This window comes from Sycon ciliatum, chromosome 4, assembly GCF_964019385.1.
Source record: "Sycon ciliatum chromosome 4, ocSycCili1.1, whole genome shotgun sequence".
NCBI classification, from domain to species: Eukaryota; Metazoa; Porifera; class Calcarea; order Leucosolenida; family Sycettidae; genus Sycon; species Sycon ciliatum.
In genome coordinates this window covers 41,660,389-41,676,769 of record NC_088646.1, presented here as the reverse complement: position 1 = coordinate 41,676,769, position 16,381 = coordinate 41,660,389, and the positions used below count along the sequence as shown (strand labels likewise).

The window sequence follows — 16,381 nt, the reverse complement described above, 5'->3', positions numbered from 1 at the left end:
TGCAACTGATAGGAAGGCAGAAGAAGGTATAACGGTTACATGTACTCCACACACAACACTCACAACGACGGACTCTGACAGTAATGTAAATAAAAGGACTGGTACTTGGAAAGGAATTGGGCAGATAAGGATATAGAGAAATCAACAATCAAACTCAATATTGGGAGAGCTAATTAACACCAGAAGAAAAACCGGAACTCACAACAGAACCGGCGGGGACGAGGAAAGGCGACGTGGAGAAGCCCGGCTGACGTGTGTGAGTACACACGCGGCGCGGTCAATGTGGCTTCGGCCAGGAAGCGTGGGGATGCTAACCTGTGCAGCAAGATCTCTTCAGTATTATTACTGTTGTAGATTTGCCAATAGAAATTGTGTCTTTCCCTCAAACTAAGTTTGAAGAAGGGCTGAGGCTTCCTGCAGCTTCATCTGTGAAAAGAATTCGGGTGGACACACCCATTCCCATAGCGCTGCACATCACATCCGAACCAGTTTCGTTATTTCTACAACGTTTCGGCACTTGGCCATCGTCAGGTGATAACAATGAATACCGCACAAGAGCAGTATATACGCAGAGTGTAGCGCCAAAAAAGATGCGCATTATGTCACCTAGTATGCAGAAGGGGTGGGGTGGACAGAGAGAGAGAAAAGGCGCAACTAGCACATCACGGAGGAGAAGCAGCGGAAGGTAGCGCGCATTGTGCTCTGTGAATGGCGTTACGCAGAGTGTAGCGCCAAAAAAATAAAATAATGATGCGAGTTATGTCACCTCTATACAGAGGGGGGAGAGAAGGTGCAACTGTGCACATCACGGAGAAGAAGAGCGCGCCGTTGTGCTCTACGAAGTGAGGGTACATGCCAAATAATTATGGTGTTAATTCTAGCACATTACAGGAGGGGAGCACGGAGGCCCATGCGCCAATGCACTATGAGGTTAAACTTCCATGCCAAACTGCATTCGCATCTTTTTTGGCGCTACACTCTGCGTATATACTGCTCTTGTGTGGCTTCCACGGTATTCATTGTTATTACCTGACGATGGCCTAGTGCCGAAACGTTGTAGAAATAACGGAACTGGTTCGGATGTGATGTGCAGCGCTATGGGAATGGGTGTGTCCACCCGAAGTCCTTTCCCTCAAACTAGTCAAGAAATTGTTTCACAAATATTTTACGAATGGGTTTGCTCCTACACTAAACAAAATCATTGCCGAAGTCGCAACCTCTATTTCGTAAATATTTTACGATCACAACAATTATTCCTTGCCTTCTAGTTCCAGTAAGTCTTGTAGTATTCAACAAATGGAAAATGCTTTCAGTCTAGCAGTGCTCTGAATGCCTTGTCCATCTGCAGCTGCTTACATATTCCTCCGTAATGCTCTAATCTAGAAAACTTCTTCGTTCACATAAAATGCTTTTCGTACGTAAATTATTTCGAAGTTACTGCATGCTACATTCTGACGAACTGAATTCTGAGCAGACACACTTCAGATTCTGGACGCATAATTTTACCAACAGAGCTTCTGGATCACTAAGCTTCTGTTACCGTACTGTGTAAAATAATGATGTTCGCATGTGCGGTACAATACTACTGCAGTATTGACCCTCTACTATTGTCCCGCTATTACAGCTCGTGCTTATCTTGGTTGCGCTCACCTTCCCCTCCTTATGTTGTTTCTATAACTTAGAACCTTCCAAGTTGGAAGGCTGTTGGAGTGCGCATCCAAGATGTGATAGAGCTGTTAGCCAGTTAGTTGTAGAACGTCAGTACCGTCGGTCAGTGTCGTGCAATGTTATTGCATGAGCTGATTGTTTAGTAATTGGTGGTGTTAGTGGACATTATAGTGTAACTTGTAGTTCCTTGGTCCTTTTTACTTTTATTATTATTGCGCTACTACTGTGGCGCTTCTATTGTCCCTCTTCTATTGTCCCGCTTCTAGAAGTGATTCTAAGCGCTTGATTCTCTTCATTCTAATCATCCTTTAACCACTCTAGCTAAGCGTTCGAGGCTCATGGTAATAATTATAAGCTTGGATCCATTGCAACTATGTGTTCTCTGTTTAAATTTGTTTATCTCTGACTGGAGTAAAGTCAGGATTACAACAATTACCTTCACTGGCCTTTATACTTTATTCTTCTTTTTAGTCGATATCACGTAATTAGGCAAATTTGCCTGTTTGTTCTTCGACTCTAAATAAACAAACAACGGCAACAACAACAACAAGCGCAGCATGCAAATACGGCAAATAAGGCAGAAGCAGTGTGCATACACGCAATTATGGTGTATACCTAATAGGGTATGAAGTCAACATAACTCGTGAAAATACCTATGCAAAAATGTGAATTAACAGTTAGCTACGAGGCAGGAAACTATCTCTGCGATCTGGCAGACAATGAAATAATTTGAAACTAGACAAATTGACAATCAGCGAGTCAGAGAAAAGGAAACATGGTACTAGCAAGAGAAAAAAGGAGCAGAGCAGGCGCGGAGAATGCAGAGTATAGATAGAAGAACAGAACGGTAAGCAAAGTGTCAAACGAAGAACCCGACGTACAGATTCAAATCTATAATTCAAAGCAATGAATAGTTGTGCATTATGGTATCATTATACTTGTGGTGAAAGAGGAGAACTATTCTACTTCACCCATCGACGCAATTGTGTCATTCCCAAGGACTCTCGATGTAAGCAACAAATAGTGCAGAGAGTTAACAAATCTTCTGTCCAACCATGTTGAATAACTAACCCCCTCACAACCAACCCCTCTCTCTCTCTCTCTCTCTCTCTCTCTCTCTCTCTCTCTCTCTCTCTCTCTCTCTCTCTCTCTCTCTCTCTCTCTCTCTCTCTCTCTGTGTCTCTCTATCACTGTCTCTCTTTCTCTCGCACTACAGTTGACACTGTTGCTGCAGAGCTGGCCAAGAATCACTCCCAATTCTTCATCGTGAATGCCAGTACAAGTGATATACTTCTGCCCTCAGCCCATCTTCGTAACTACCTGGTCAACTTAAGTGTTTGGTTTCGGCCGTACAAAGTCGAGTGCGTTAACATTCCTAGTACAAACCAGTCAGACACCTGTAGTTACAGTGTGTTCAATGAGTCAGTCCCGTTCAAGGATGGCCTATACGAGTTTGCCCTGTCTCCACACAACTCTACGCTACTTAGTATACCTGTTCTATACAGAGTTCACCCAAGACCAACTACCACTGTACCTCGGATGACCAGCATGCCTGGTAACAATGGTAAGTATTCAGTGTGTTTATGTTTAGCTAATATGCCTTTCTGTCTACCGTACTTCTCTACATATCCCAGTACCAATGAATGTGAGACAGGTGCATATCACACATGTGATGTAATAACAGAGAGGATGCGATATATTTACAACAGACATGGTGTATTTTCGGAGGGCACAATGTGTATACAAGAGATATGGCTCTTTGGGATACATATACAGCACTCGGAGTACATACCGTATTTCCGCAAATAAAAGACCCTCCTCGTATACAACACCTTCCTCGAATACAAGGCCGGGGCAGGGGGCGATTGAAAAAATACAAGACCGTCTCCGATTAGAAGACCGGGCCTACTAAATGAGTATGAGAAAAATAGAAGACTGTGCTCAAACTGTGTAGAAGAAAATGGAAGAACGGGGGTAAAACTGTGTGGCGAAAAATAGAAGGCCGGAGGGTCAAACTGGGTTGAAAGAATAAAAGACCGTCCTCAATTATAAGGCCGGGTTAGGACGAGTTTGAAAAAATAGTAGACCGGCCTACTATTTGCGGAAATACTGTATACAACACTTGGAGTAGATTTATTGCTGTCAGAACGCCTCTGCAGAAGTAGCAGTGTAGTCCGAGAGTGCATGTACAGTACAATAGACACTGCAGTCAGAATGCATGTACCGTACAATAGACACTGCAGTCAGAATGTATGTACAGTATAATAGACACTGTAGTCAGAATGTATGTACAGTACAATAGACACTGTAGTCAGAATGTATGTACAGTACAATAGACACTGCAGTCAGAATGTATGTACAGTACAATAGACACTGCAGTCAGAATGTATGTACAGTACAATAGACACTGTAGTCAGAATGTATGTACAGTACAATAGACACTGTAGTCAGAATGTATGTACAGTACAATAGACACTGCAGTCAGAATGTATGTACAGTACAATAGACACTGCAGTCAGAATGTATGTACAGTACAATAGACACTGCAGTCAGAATGTATGTACAGTACAATAGACACTGCAGTCAGAATGTATGTACAGTACAATAGACACTGTAGTCAGAATGTATGTACAGTACAATAGACACTGCAGTCAGAATGTATGTACAGTACAATAGACACTGTAGTCAGAATGTATGTACAGTACAATAGACACTGCAGTCAGAATGTATGTACAGTACAATAGACACTGTAGTCAGAATGTATGTACAGTACAATAGACACTGTAGTCAGAATGTATGTACAGTACAATAGACACTGTAGTCAGAATGTATGTACAGTACAATAGACACTGTAGTCAGAATGTATGTACAGTACAATAGACACTGCAGTCAGAATGTATGTACAGTATAATAGACACTGTAGTCAGAATGTATGTACAGTACAATAGACACTGTAGTCAGAATGTATGTACAGTACAATAGACACTGCAGTCAGAATGTATGTACAGTACAATAGACACTGCAGTCAGAATGTATGTACAGTACAATAGACACTGTAGTCAGAGTGTATGTACAGTATAATAGACACTGCAGTCAGAATGTATGTACAGTACAATAGACACTGCAGTTAGAATGTATGTACAGTATAATAGACACTGCAGTCAGAATGTATGTACAGTACAATAGACACTGCAGTCAGAATGTATGTACAGTACAATAGACACTGTAGTCAGAATGTATGTACAGTACAATAGACACTGCAGTCAGAATGTATGTACAGTACAATAGACACTGCAGTCAGAATGTATGTACAGTACAATAGACACTGCAGTCAGAATGTATGTACAGTACAATAGACACTGCAGTCAGAATGTATGCACAGTACAATAGACACTGCAGTCAGAATGTATGTACAGTACAATAGACACTGCAGTCAGAATGTATGTACAGTACAATAGACACTGTAGTCAGAATGTATGTACAGTACAATAGACACTGCAGTTAGAATGTATGTACAGTACAATAGACACTGTAGTCAGAATGTATGTACAGTACAATAGACACTGCAGTCAGAATGTATGTACAGTACAATAGACACTGCAGTCAGAATGTATGTACAGTACAATAGACACTGCAGTCAGAATGTATGTACAGTACAATAGACACTGTAGTCAGAATGTATGTACAGTACAATAGACACTGTAGTCAGAATGTATGTACAGTACAATAGACACTGTAGTCAGAATGTATGTACAGTACAATAGACACTGTAGTCAGAATGTATGTACAGTACAATAGACACTGCAGTCAGAATGTATGTACAGTATAATAGACACTGTAGTCAGAATGTATGTACAGTACAATAGACACTGCAGTCAGAATGTATGTACAGTACAATAGACACTGCAGTCAGAATGTATGTACAGTACAATAGACACTGCAGTCAGAATGTATGTACAGTACAATAGACACTGCAGTCAGAATGTATGTACAGTACAATAGACACTGTAGTCAGAATGTATGTACAGTACAATAGACACTGTAGTCAGAATGTATGTACAGTACAATATGCATGTACATGCACTTACAATGAACTCAGGGAAGTAACCGTGAATACAAGGCAGTCACAGGGCACTTGAATGTACAGTCGTCCCTCTCTAATTCCGCACTTGTTTATCCGGAACCCTTGCCAACCGGCGCACTTTCTGACGAAACCGATTTTTTTCGTTCAATTCCAACATCTTTATCCGGCACTTGAATTCCGCCTCCGGCAGTGACTTTTTGAAACGAATGGCTCAAACTGCACGTAGTTTGATTTCATAATCCGGCAGTCGTGTATCGCGTACTGGACAGGTGCACTCCTTGCCAGGCCAGGCTAGGCCAGTCTGGTCAGTGCCGCGCGCGCGGGGCCACTTCAGAGTTCAGTTCAGTTGACAACTGTCCTCGACCTCGCGCGGGAGAGTTCAGTTGGGTTGGTTGTTAGGACTTTTCCGAACCCTAACTCACTTAATACAAAGAGAAAGACCAAGGAACTACAAGTTACGCTATACTGTCCACTAACACCACCAGTTTCTAAACAATCAGCTCATGCGATAACATTGCACGACACTGACTGACGGTACTGACGTTCTACAACTAACTACAACGTTCGACCTGCATGATGTCGACTGCTTGCGTGGCGTTCTCAAGAGGGTCAATGTTGTCCAGGAGACAACGGCTAAGCAGTCAACAATACTTTCTTATTTTAGCAAGGAGTAGTGTCCTGCCAATTTTCAGGTGTGTGTGCGTATGTGTGCAAGAGTACATGTGAACATGTTCTCTGTTTTACTTTATCACTGTGTATATTCCTGGAGAACAGTTGAGAATATAAAGCCGTGCACCAAATACTTGGGTCGACACGGAAAAACCCTGCGTTTTGACGTATGATACATGCATGCAATTCGGTAGGGCCGGGTCAGAGGGCAGGATTTCATAATCCAGCACCCTCGTTAATCCAGCAGAAAACGCCGTAGCAAAAGGTGCCGGATTAGAGAGGGACGACTGTAAATTGTAAATGCGTAGCGTACTAACTGTTATGGCTACCGCCAGTGAAGAAGGTGTTTGGCGGCAATGAGCGTTGAAGGACAATACCAGCTGGTAGATATTCAAATTGCGTTTCCATGGTGACGTGTAACAGAGCCAGTATTGCCCATATACTCACTCACATGTAGGCTGACAGGCAGCTCAGCAGGTGTTACGATTCATTCTACTGGGAGAAGCCTTGTCGTAGAGCGCTGGGTTAAATTGCTATCACCCCGTGTCTTTTCTATCATTTTCTGTTTTTTACTATCTTTTTGGCTTCTTCTTCATAAGCTGTCGACGGAGACTCCCTGGAATTCGGCTATGGCTTGGGTTAATTCAAATACACACAGCCAGTGTGCAGCGGTGATGCAAAGGAGAATGTCCTGAAAGCGGAGGGGGGGGGTGTATGTGGTGGCACTATTGGCTGTTGCACCGCTCCAGCTGTCTAGATGCAATGTCTGAAAGGAGAAGCTCCCGAAGGCATGATGGTGGGAGATGTGGCGGTATGCTCCGGTAATTCCAGCCCACTTTGTTCTGATCCGGAAATGTTCGTAAATCCGGTAGCTTGCGCACCAAATAGTGCGCGAAACCGTGTGGAAAATGTCATTACAGGCAATGTTTGAATACCACCTACAATCCCCTCCTACGTGGTGTTGCTATCAGGTGGTTGTTCTCCTGACCACATCCACGTGATGTGTAATGTGATGTGTAATGCAAGCTAGCTACTGGCATGTGTGACATATAAATACTCCGGTATTGGAACTTTCTAAGCAAGTGATCATTTGACCATGTGTCAGTGTGACAGGTTTAGTGACAACGCCGCTGGCGCAGAATTGCGAACAAAAGGACGGGCTGAATCCGCATGTCACGGTGTGTGCGTGTGTGCGTGTGTGCGTGTGTGCGTGCGTGCGTGCGTGTGTGTGTGTGTGTGTGTGTGTGTGTGTGTGTGATGGCTTTACTGTACATGGAAGAACAAACCAATCATGCAAGTAAACTTAGGCTGTGATGCACTGATTTTTTGATTGTCCGTCACAGCCTAAGTTAACTTGCTTGATTCATTTTTCTTCCATGTACGGTAAAGCCGTTACACGTGTCGATTCATCTCTTGTTCGTAATTCTGAAACAGTTATCACCTCATCGCTTATTTACACGCTGCTGTGTGTCACTGTTTTCCGTATATAGCTTCTTCATCGTCAGACGGTATGCCATCGGTGGTCAGTTCCTCGCCGAGCGGAACTGATGTTACCCAAAAGCCAGCGTGGTTGGTCTGTACATTGGCATTGGTGGTGCAGTGCTATTGGCAGCACTTGTTCTCATAACGGTCTGCCTGGTGGTGGTGGTGGTGGTGGTGGTGGTGGTACGTCATAAGAAGGATGGTGTTCCTGCCTGATGGTTGACTTGTGAACAAGATCGACATTGTTTGAATTCGTTGTGGACTTTGTCTTTGCTATTTTCGTTCTGTCTATTCTCTCACGTTTCTTCTCTCTCTCATATCTTCTGTAGAACTTCTTTCCAGTCTGTCTCTCTGCTCTTCATCTCAAGAACTTTTCTCTTTTCCATTTCTTTGTTCTTGTACTTCTCTAAACTTCTCTACTCTTTTTTTTAGTCTTTTTTCTTTTTTATTATTTATTTGTAGAAAGGCAATGGACATATGGGTACGAGTTAAGAGTAACTCTCCATCACTGTAACCAGCTGGGTACTATATACACTTTATTTATTTATTATTTTATCGTCTCCACTTCATGGCACATAATAATACGTAGCCACTACAAGAAAGGGAGGGTGAGTCCAACCACTTGTTTAGTTTCTTTTTGAGAGTTTTCAGTTTTCAGTTTTTGTTGTTTGTGAATACAGTCAATACACTTTATACAGTCTTCAAGCGAGCAGTAGTTTTCGATATGTGGTCGTGACTTGGGTTGTCCGTATTGCCCTGAACAGATGGAGTTAGTCACCAGCATCATAGATCAGGTGAGTAAGCACCGGGATGGATGGTACGCTTTCCAACGGCCAAAGAGAGTTGGAAAGCTTGTGTCTTTGTGGGTAACTTGAACATTTGGGGCCCATGTAAAATCGCACTGATTTTGGGATTTCCCTGCAACTTTTTGCTTCAGCAAAAATGTTGTGCTTGACCGCATTCCTGTCACTTCGCAGTGGGTTTTCGTTGGTGCAGTTTGTATCCCACCCTCCCACCCCTGACTTCTGGGTGTGTGTTTATCAATATAATCTTATTGGCTTTCTTATTGGCCATGTGGCTGTGGCTGTTACGACTGCTTTTCTTTTGTAGTTAAAAAAACGTAGGGGTGGTGTGTGCGTCGCGGGCCTTTGTATGATTACGTACAGCTTCAGATTGTATGGCTAGTGCCAGGGGAGTTGCATGGGAAGAATACTACTGTATTGTGATTGAACTGAAGCTGGATGATGACCGTGTGGTGAGTGTGTGGGGGGTTTCAAGATACCGTCCTGCTGCAGGGATGTCGGTCCTTTAGCTTGGACGGGTGTTGTTACATTCATTGTAACATCTTGTCGTTTTCTGTGGGCTTTGCTGTGCGACTGGCAGCAGTGTATCTTGTGCCTATTTTTCTTATCTCTATGCATACAATTATTTAAAAAATTAAAAAAAATCAGGAAGAGGATAATATAATAATAATATTTGCGGGATCCGCGTCGGCATCGCTTGAATGTTCAGAAACACACAAACTAGCCTTCGCATCCGCAGGCCACCACTATGCCTGTTCACCTTAGTGGCGAATGCAGACCTCACAAGTGAGTCAGGGGAGAGGAGGTTAGTCTCTCAACCAATCGGGCGTGTAACGGCCCATAACCCTGTAAACTGCATCCTTGTTATTCTCACTCCGAGCTGTGAGTACCCAGTTGACCGCGCTGTTCAGCACGCGTAATAGAGAGGTTAAGTTTCACGTAAAAGTCTTACGTCCGTGAACTTTTACGTCAAAAAGTGAAAAAAACTCACGTAAAATTTGACGTGTTTTACGTGAGTTGACTGTCCCGCACGTAAGTTCATGACGTGAGTTTTTGGAAGTTTCGCTTGGTTATTCCGACCGAATTTGTGTGAGTTTCCGGAATTTTATCGAGTTTGTTGAAAGATTTGATATTTGCGTGAACTAAACCCGAATCCTGCCAGGCAAAATTTCACGTCACGTAGCACGTGTAACTTAACCTCTAAAAATTACACGTAACGTGAGATTTGCACCGCGTTTTTTTTTTTTTTTTTTAACAGGAGAAGTAAGCCTCTTGTACGGGCAAAGCAAAATAAAAAGAAGAAGAGAAGAAAAACTAAACTAAAAGGAAGAAAACTAAACTAAAAAGGAGCACCCATTTTGTTAAGCCAGGGGCTGGCTCACGCCTGGCATGAAAATGATAGATTGAGAACTAAAGAAATTAAACATGATGACAACTGTCTAGCTGACCACCAGCTGTGCCTCTGCTCGGACCAGGTCGACAGGGGCATGGTCAAAGTGACGGCGGCGAATTGAGCGTGATCCACGGACACAGCGAACAGCAGACCTGGCTAGCGAAAAGCTTAGCATGCATCTGAGCCAACACACCATCTGGCTGTACGGCGCATGCCTCTTCACGGCTTAAGCACTTGCCAGCCTCTTCACCGTGATGGCAGCTTCGTGGCCCATCCCCGCACAGGAAGAGAAGACCAGAGGGGTGAAGGAACCATGCTCGACGTGGAGAATTCTCTCCCCATACGCACGCTTCTTCTCCCCTTCAAAGCTTCGGTACAGAGAGGAGAGGGATCTGGAGCGGTAGCTTGACGCATGGGGATAGAACACCCTTGTATCAAAGAATGCGTTTCTGCTATCCGTCCAGAACCCCCTCACTCTCAGGTCAGCGCGGGCATCCGGATCGGTGTTGGCGGTGCGTCGCTGGAGGACCTCACCGGTGAGAGGTTGGAGCTTCGGCTCCACCTCAACGTCACAATGCACCTCCTTCATGCATGAGGCGATAAAGTCGGTAGGATCATTGTGACGCATATGGATGAAGCCGGAGAGTTTCCAAATCTGCGCATGATCCACCGAGTAGCGTGCTCCACATGGGCAAGAAGCCAGCAGGTTGTCCAGTGGCCAACAATATCGCATGCGCACGTGGTCATGGAAGTCGGACTTGACGTCGAAGCAGAATCCGTGCTCAGCCACCGGTATTGTTGTGAGCGTGCTGGAGGCTCCCTTCTCTCTTGCCAACGCCATGGCCCGTTGTTGCGGCTCGGGCAGCCGAGACTGGATTTCGTTAGCCTTGGTGTCGAGGGTGGCGTGGTGGCGCTGTTGCACGGCAGTCTTTGCTTCATGGTCTTGTCTGATGCTCCCTATCAGGTCCGAGCCGCCTGTGGCGATCTGGGTTGCAAGATTAGCGGTGCACTCAACCGATGCCGTGTGTTTGCGGGAGGAATCGATGACGGGGTTGTCCAACGACAGACCTCCATATCGAGCTGGAAGCGCAACCATATCCATCTCGACGTCACTGGCCTCATGCTTGGTCAGGGCAGGTAACAAATGGCTGCGAATAGCACTGAGCAAGGGCTCCATATGAGTGCCCATTGTAGGCATGGTACGCTGAAGGAAGGTCCAACGATGTCGGAGGCCAAAAACATAGCCAGCAAATGCAGCATGGGGGTGTGTTGCGGCAATGTCGGCGAGGCGGTCCACTTGTGCTGTCCATGCATCAACTAATAGTTACTTTCGAGTCGAGGTACCCCTTGATGAACGCATTTGAGCCTATGGCTGCACCCAGATGACGCTGTCCAGCTTTGTGGGCCAGGTGTCACCATCACCGGCTATCTTGATGCCTGTACCGGCAAAGATTCGCTCTGCTTCGTCGCGACGTTCGGGCTTCACTACCAAGAATGTTTTGCTGGGCTTCGGAAAGTAGCCATACGCAGGGCCTGCAGACATGAGCTTGTCCCAGAAGTGGCGGAGTGAAATCAGCCGGCCTCCGGCGGCGGCATCGTCAGCAAACCACACCTGGATGGCCTTGATGACGTCGCCGACGGGTACATCGCTGCAGGCCGCGATCAACGGTACCACACTCAGTGCATACATGGCCATCGACAGAGGACACCCCTGAGTGGTCCCCTCCTCTGATGAGAGTTCCATGCCACCAGTGACGAACAGACGAGCAGGCGATCTGTATACGTTGTTGAGGACTGTGGCTAAAGGGGGGCAGATGAATCTGATGTTGTGCAGGGCCACGTTCCGATTCAGGCGGTTGAAGGCATTGTCGGCGTCGACTAGCAGAACAGCATCAGTCTCCATAGACTCAAAAACTCGACGCAAGGCATGGATAGCCGCTTCGCAGCCTGCTGGATGGCCTGCACAGACCTCGGTTACACCTGCGGCTGCGGTGATGTCATGCCGCAAGTTCAGGATGGCCATTAGAGACTTGCCGATGATACGTCTGAGTACTTCTCCTATCCCTACAGGCCTTACCCCCGGGTCTTTGTCCAACGGGATCAAGCGGTTGTTGAGCAGAGGAGCAAGTCCAATGGGGTTGACATCCATCGTAGCTAGGTGTCGGGATACTGCAGCAACCTCGTCGCATAGCTCATGTGATGCAGACTTTTAAAAGGACACTAGCATTCGTCTCCAGACATAGGAATCACCCATGGAGGGACCTGCCGCACCCTGCATTGCCAGGGCAGTCTTGCGGACGATGTCACCTGTGAGGCTCTCGAACAGGATGGGATTTACAATAGGCGCAACACCTGGATGCAGTACATCTTTGCACCGCGTTTTGAAAAAGGGCAAACAACGTGTAACTTAACCTCTCTAAGGACAACTCGGTCAATGAGTCCTTGAACCTTTCCCTCCAGATTGGGAACTGCCAACGATAGTATGCCACTGACCAGTGCCTTACTTGTAACGTACCAATGTGCAATGAACATGAGTATTTCGACAACACATCTAACATAAGCCTTGCCGTCAAGAAAGTGAACTCGCGTTCTTCGCACACTGTAGACAAGGACAAAGAGATAAAAATGGATCTAAACCCGAGTAAAATCAGCACACGTTTCCGTAAATGAAAGGGTGAGCATAAGCAAATGAATCGAAAGGAGAATTGGGCACTGATTCCGATGAGCTATGTCTCGAGCCGATCAGAGAAGAGGAACTGTGTCAAATTTCATAAATAACACCTCCCATATTTGGAAATTGGCCTTGATGACGTGCGTACTGCTTAGCTGTCACCAGGGAGTCGTACTCAAACTAGGGAGGTGACACGGCACAGAAATCCGTGTCACAGGGGTTGACTCGCACCCGTGACCCCTCGTTGTTATTTTTGGAATAGTTCAGTCCAGTCCAGTCCGAAAGGTCATACAGTACTCGGATCGACTCGCCTTCTGTACTTCACCTCCAAGCGTGCAACGCAAGACCCGCAAAGTATGATTTTTCTGTGGGGAACGATTTTGCCATTGATCAAGTTTTTATAGGAGTGCTCAAGCATACTACGATTGCTGAGACGTCCCGAGCACGCTTGTTCAGGTTCTCTATTTTTGACGAGCCGGTCCTACAGCCCCCTACATTGTATCTAACGACGTAGGAGCTGACAATGTAAGAGGATTTCCCTGGAAATAATGATGATGGTGGTGTGACTGCTGCAGGAAAAATGCTGGCTGATTATGACAGTATGACTAGATGTACAATGTAGCTCTCTTGTATGGTACTTAACCCCTGCTATAAATGTGTTGTTTAGGAAGACTGGTGTATTGTGCAAGTCATAAAGAAGAAATGGGGCAGATACACGACTTACAATTTTCAAAAACCAGCTTCGTGTTATGTCTAATTTGTGTCAAAATTGTAATATTTAGACATGACAATATCATTGGCTGTACTTCTCTAATATGGTACATAACCCCTGCTATAAATGTGTTATTTAGGCAGACTGGACCATTGTGCAAGTCATAAAGAAGAAATGGGGCAGATATACGACTTACATTTTTCAAAACCTGGCTTCGTGTTATGTGTAATTTGTGTCAAAATTGTAGTATTTCAACATGACAATATCACTGGCTGTACTTCTCTTATATGGTACTTAACCCCTGCTATAAATGTGTTGTTTAGGAAGACTGGTGTATTGTGCAAGTCATAAAGAAGAAATGGGGCAGATACACGACTTACAATTTTCAAAAACCAGCTTCGTGTTATGTCTAATTTGTGTCAAAATTGTAATATTTAGACATGACAATATCATTGGCTGTACTTCTCTAATATGGTACATAACCCCTGCTATAAATGTGTTATTTAGGCAGACTGGACCATTGTGCAAGCCATAAAGAAGAAATGGGGCAGATATACGACTTACATTTTTCAAAACCTGGCTTCGTGTTATGTGTAATTTGTGTCAAAATTGTAGTATTTCAACATGACAATATCACTGGCTGTACTTCTCTTATATGGTACTTAACCCCTCCTAGAAATGTGTTGTTTAGGAAGACTGGTGTATTGTGCAAGTCATAAAGAAGAAATGGGGCAGATACACGACTTACAATTTTCAAAAACCAGCTTCGTGTTATGTGCAATTTGGGTCAAGTTTTAGTATTCGGATTAACCTAGGATACGACTCTGAACAGTTCTGAACAGTTACCGTAACACTACACGCTGTCTCATAACTGCTGCTGTTGCCATCACTGCTATCAAGTAGTTCGGACATGGCAGGAGGTAAACAAATTGCTGGTAGTCTTTCAAAGAATACTGGCGAGTGATGGGCTGTAAACGAAATGTGCTGCCTCGATAATTTCAAAAACTAGACACCCATGCTGCACGCTTGGAGGTGAAGTACAGAAGGCGAGTCGATCCGAGTATGACCTTTCGGACTGGACTGGACTGAACTATTCCAAAAATAACAACGAGGGGTCACGGGTGCGAGTCAACCCCTGTGACACGGATTTCTGTGCCGTGTCACCTCTCTAGTTTGAGTACGACTCCCTGGCTGTCACCATGCTGTGCATGTTCAGCAGTGTAATTGAATGGAAGAAAACCATTACTTTGGTGTTTTGCAGCTCTGTTTCGTTCCCTGACGGTAACCAAATCTAGATGTAGGAATCTGTTGAGCAGGAGAGTGACACATGTCTTCCCGAAGGCTGTCCAGGCTGCAGTGGTGATGAAGAAGACACGATCATCACCCCGAGATCGATCGTAGCGAATTGGAAAACTCATGGTGAATTTGCTTCCACTCCAAGGGCATGTTCGATTGTACGAATCCATCAGCCCCGGACCCGGATTCGCCAAATTTGTGCATGTTCGATTGTACTAATCCGGATCCCGAGAGCACGGATTCGGATCCAGTCAACCCACCTCCCAGAGACGGATTCGACGGATTCGACGGATTCATTTCGATAGTACGACTCGTATCTACTCAAAACTCGCAATATGCGTACACTAGGTCAAGAGTTTACCACAACGCGTACAGAGATACTGCGGGATGAGCTGTAGCAACGCGGTTGCTAAGGCCTTGAAACGGATTATCGGTTGTGCACATTCGATTGTATCCGTCCGATCGAAGTGATCTGGTCGGCGGGGATCGGGATCCAGTTTCTACAATCGAATGCAGCCCAAGGCAATGTCGAGGTATGAAGGGTGCTTGTACTGCCTTCCAAAGTGAAGAGGAGATGAACATGGCTTTGCATAGCTGTTGTTCTATGCCAACTTACCTACTCTTGCTGGTACCGTAGTGGCATATTGCAAATTTCGTGGACGAACAACTCTAATCACTAGTGGCTAGTGAGCAACACTAACAGGTGAGATTTTTCAATTCGACAAAAAATTGTTTTTGTTTGAGAACTGACAGTGGCAGTCATTAGACTCAGTAGGTGTCTCTCTGCTGCTTCTTTCCCTTCAATCTGGACGTGATAACAAGTGACAAAATACAGCTGACTTTTTGCTCACGTCGCTCTCTTCTGTCTCATCCCGCTCCTTAGTGTGTACGATGATTCTCACTTTTCTGTTTTGTGCCGTGCAAGTTATGTTAAGCAATTGAAGGTTCTGGAAGCTGTATGTATTCGTGTGCATAATCCTGTTCTTTGTAAACAAAAGAAGCACGTAGTCGCGCTAAAGTTGTTCTCGTAGCTGGTTATCAGATGTAAATGTTGTGTCATGTTGCACTGTATCACCTCTTGCTTTGTGGCTGCACTCAGTTATATACGTTAGCACTATGTTTGACACATATTATGTAATGCTGTAGCACTTCCTTTGTTGTTCACACTTTTAATTAATTATGCTGTTATAAAATGTTCTATTTTTGTACACAGTACCCTCAGTTCCGATACTATTCACTGATGAGCGGAACACGAAAATCGATTTTGAATAACATAAAAATCCTTAAAATTCCATGAACTCGTTATTATTATTATTATTATTATTATTATTATTATTATAGACAACACCTCACGGCATGAGAAGAAAATCAGCCAGTACGGGAGAGGTGAGGGTTAACCTGAGGGCATGAGGGCAAACCCTAGGCGGCAACGGAGGTGAGCCATCACCATGGAGAACGGTTCCTTCCGCTTCTCGGCCAGCATTGATGCAATGCGCTTGAGGAAAGCAGAGGCAGCCTTGCCTTGACCACCGGAGGCGCAAAACACCAAGGGGACGAACGATGCCTTCTCTACTTCCCTAACACGCTCTTCATTTTTTTTTTT

The 16,381-nt window shown here is 44.9% G+C and overlaps 1 protein-coding gene across 2 annotated transcripts in view; it reads left to right on the top strand.

Moving 5' to 3' along the window:
- Positions 1-16,381, top strand: part of LOC135816230 (uncharacterized) — a 124,031-nt gene that overhangs the window by 13,873 nt on the left and 93,777 nt on the right. The window contains exons 6-7 of one of the 2 annotated variants that reach the window (XM_065329638.1): positions 2,885-3,232; positions 7,912-8,297. The exons of the other annotated variant lie outside the window; for it this stretch is intronic. Coding sequence (XP_065185710.1) covers positions 2,885-3,232; positions 7,912-8,048 — 485 coding nt within the window. The 3' untranslated portion in view covers positions 8,049-8,297. Of the gene's footprint in view, positions 1-2,884; positions 3,233-7,911; positions 8,298-16,381 lie in introns of those variants that run through there. 2 annotated transcript variants of the gene reach the window in all.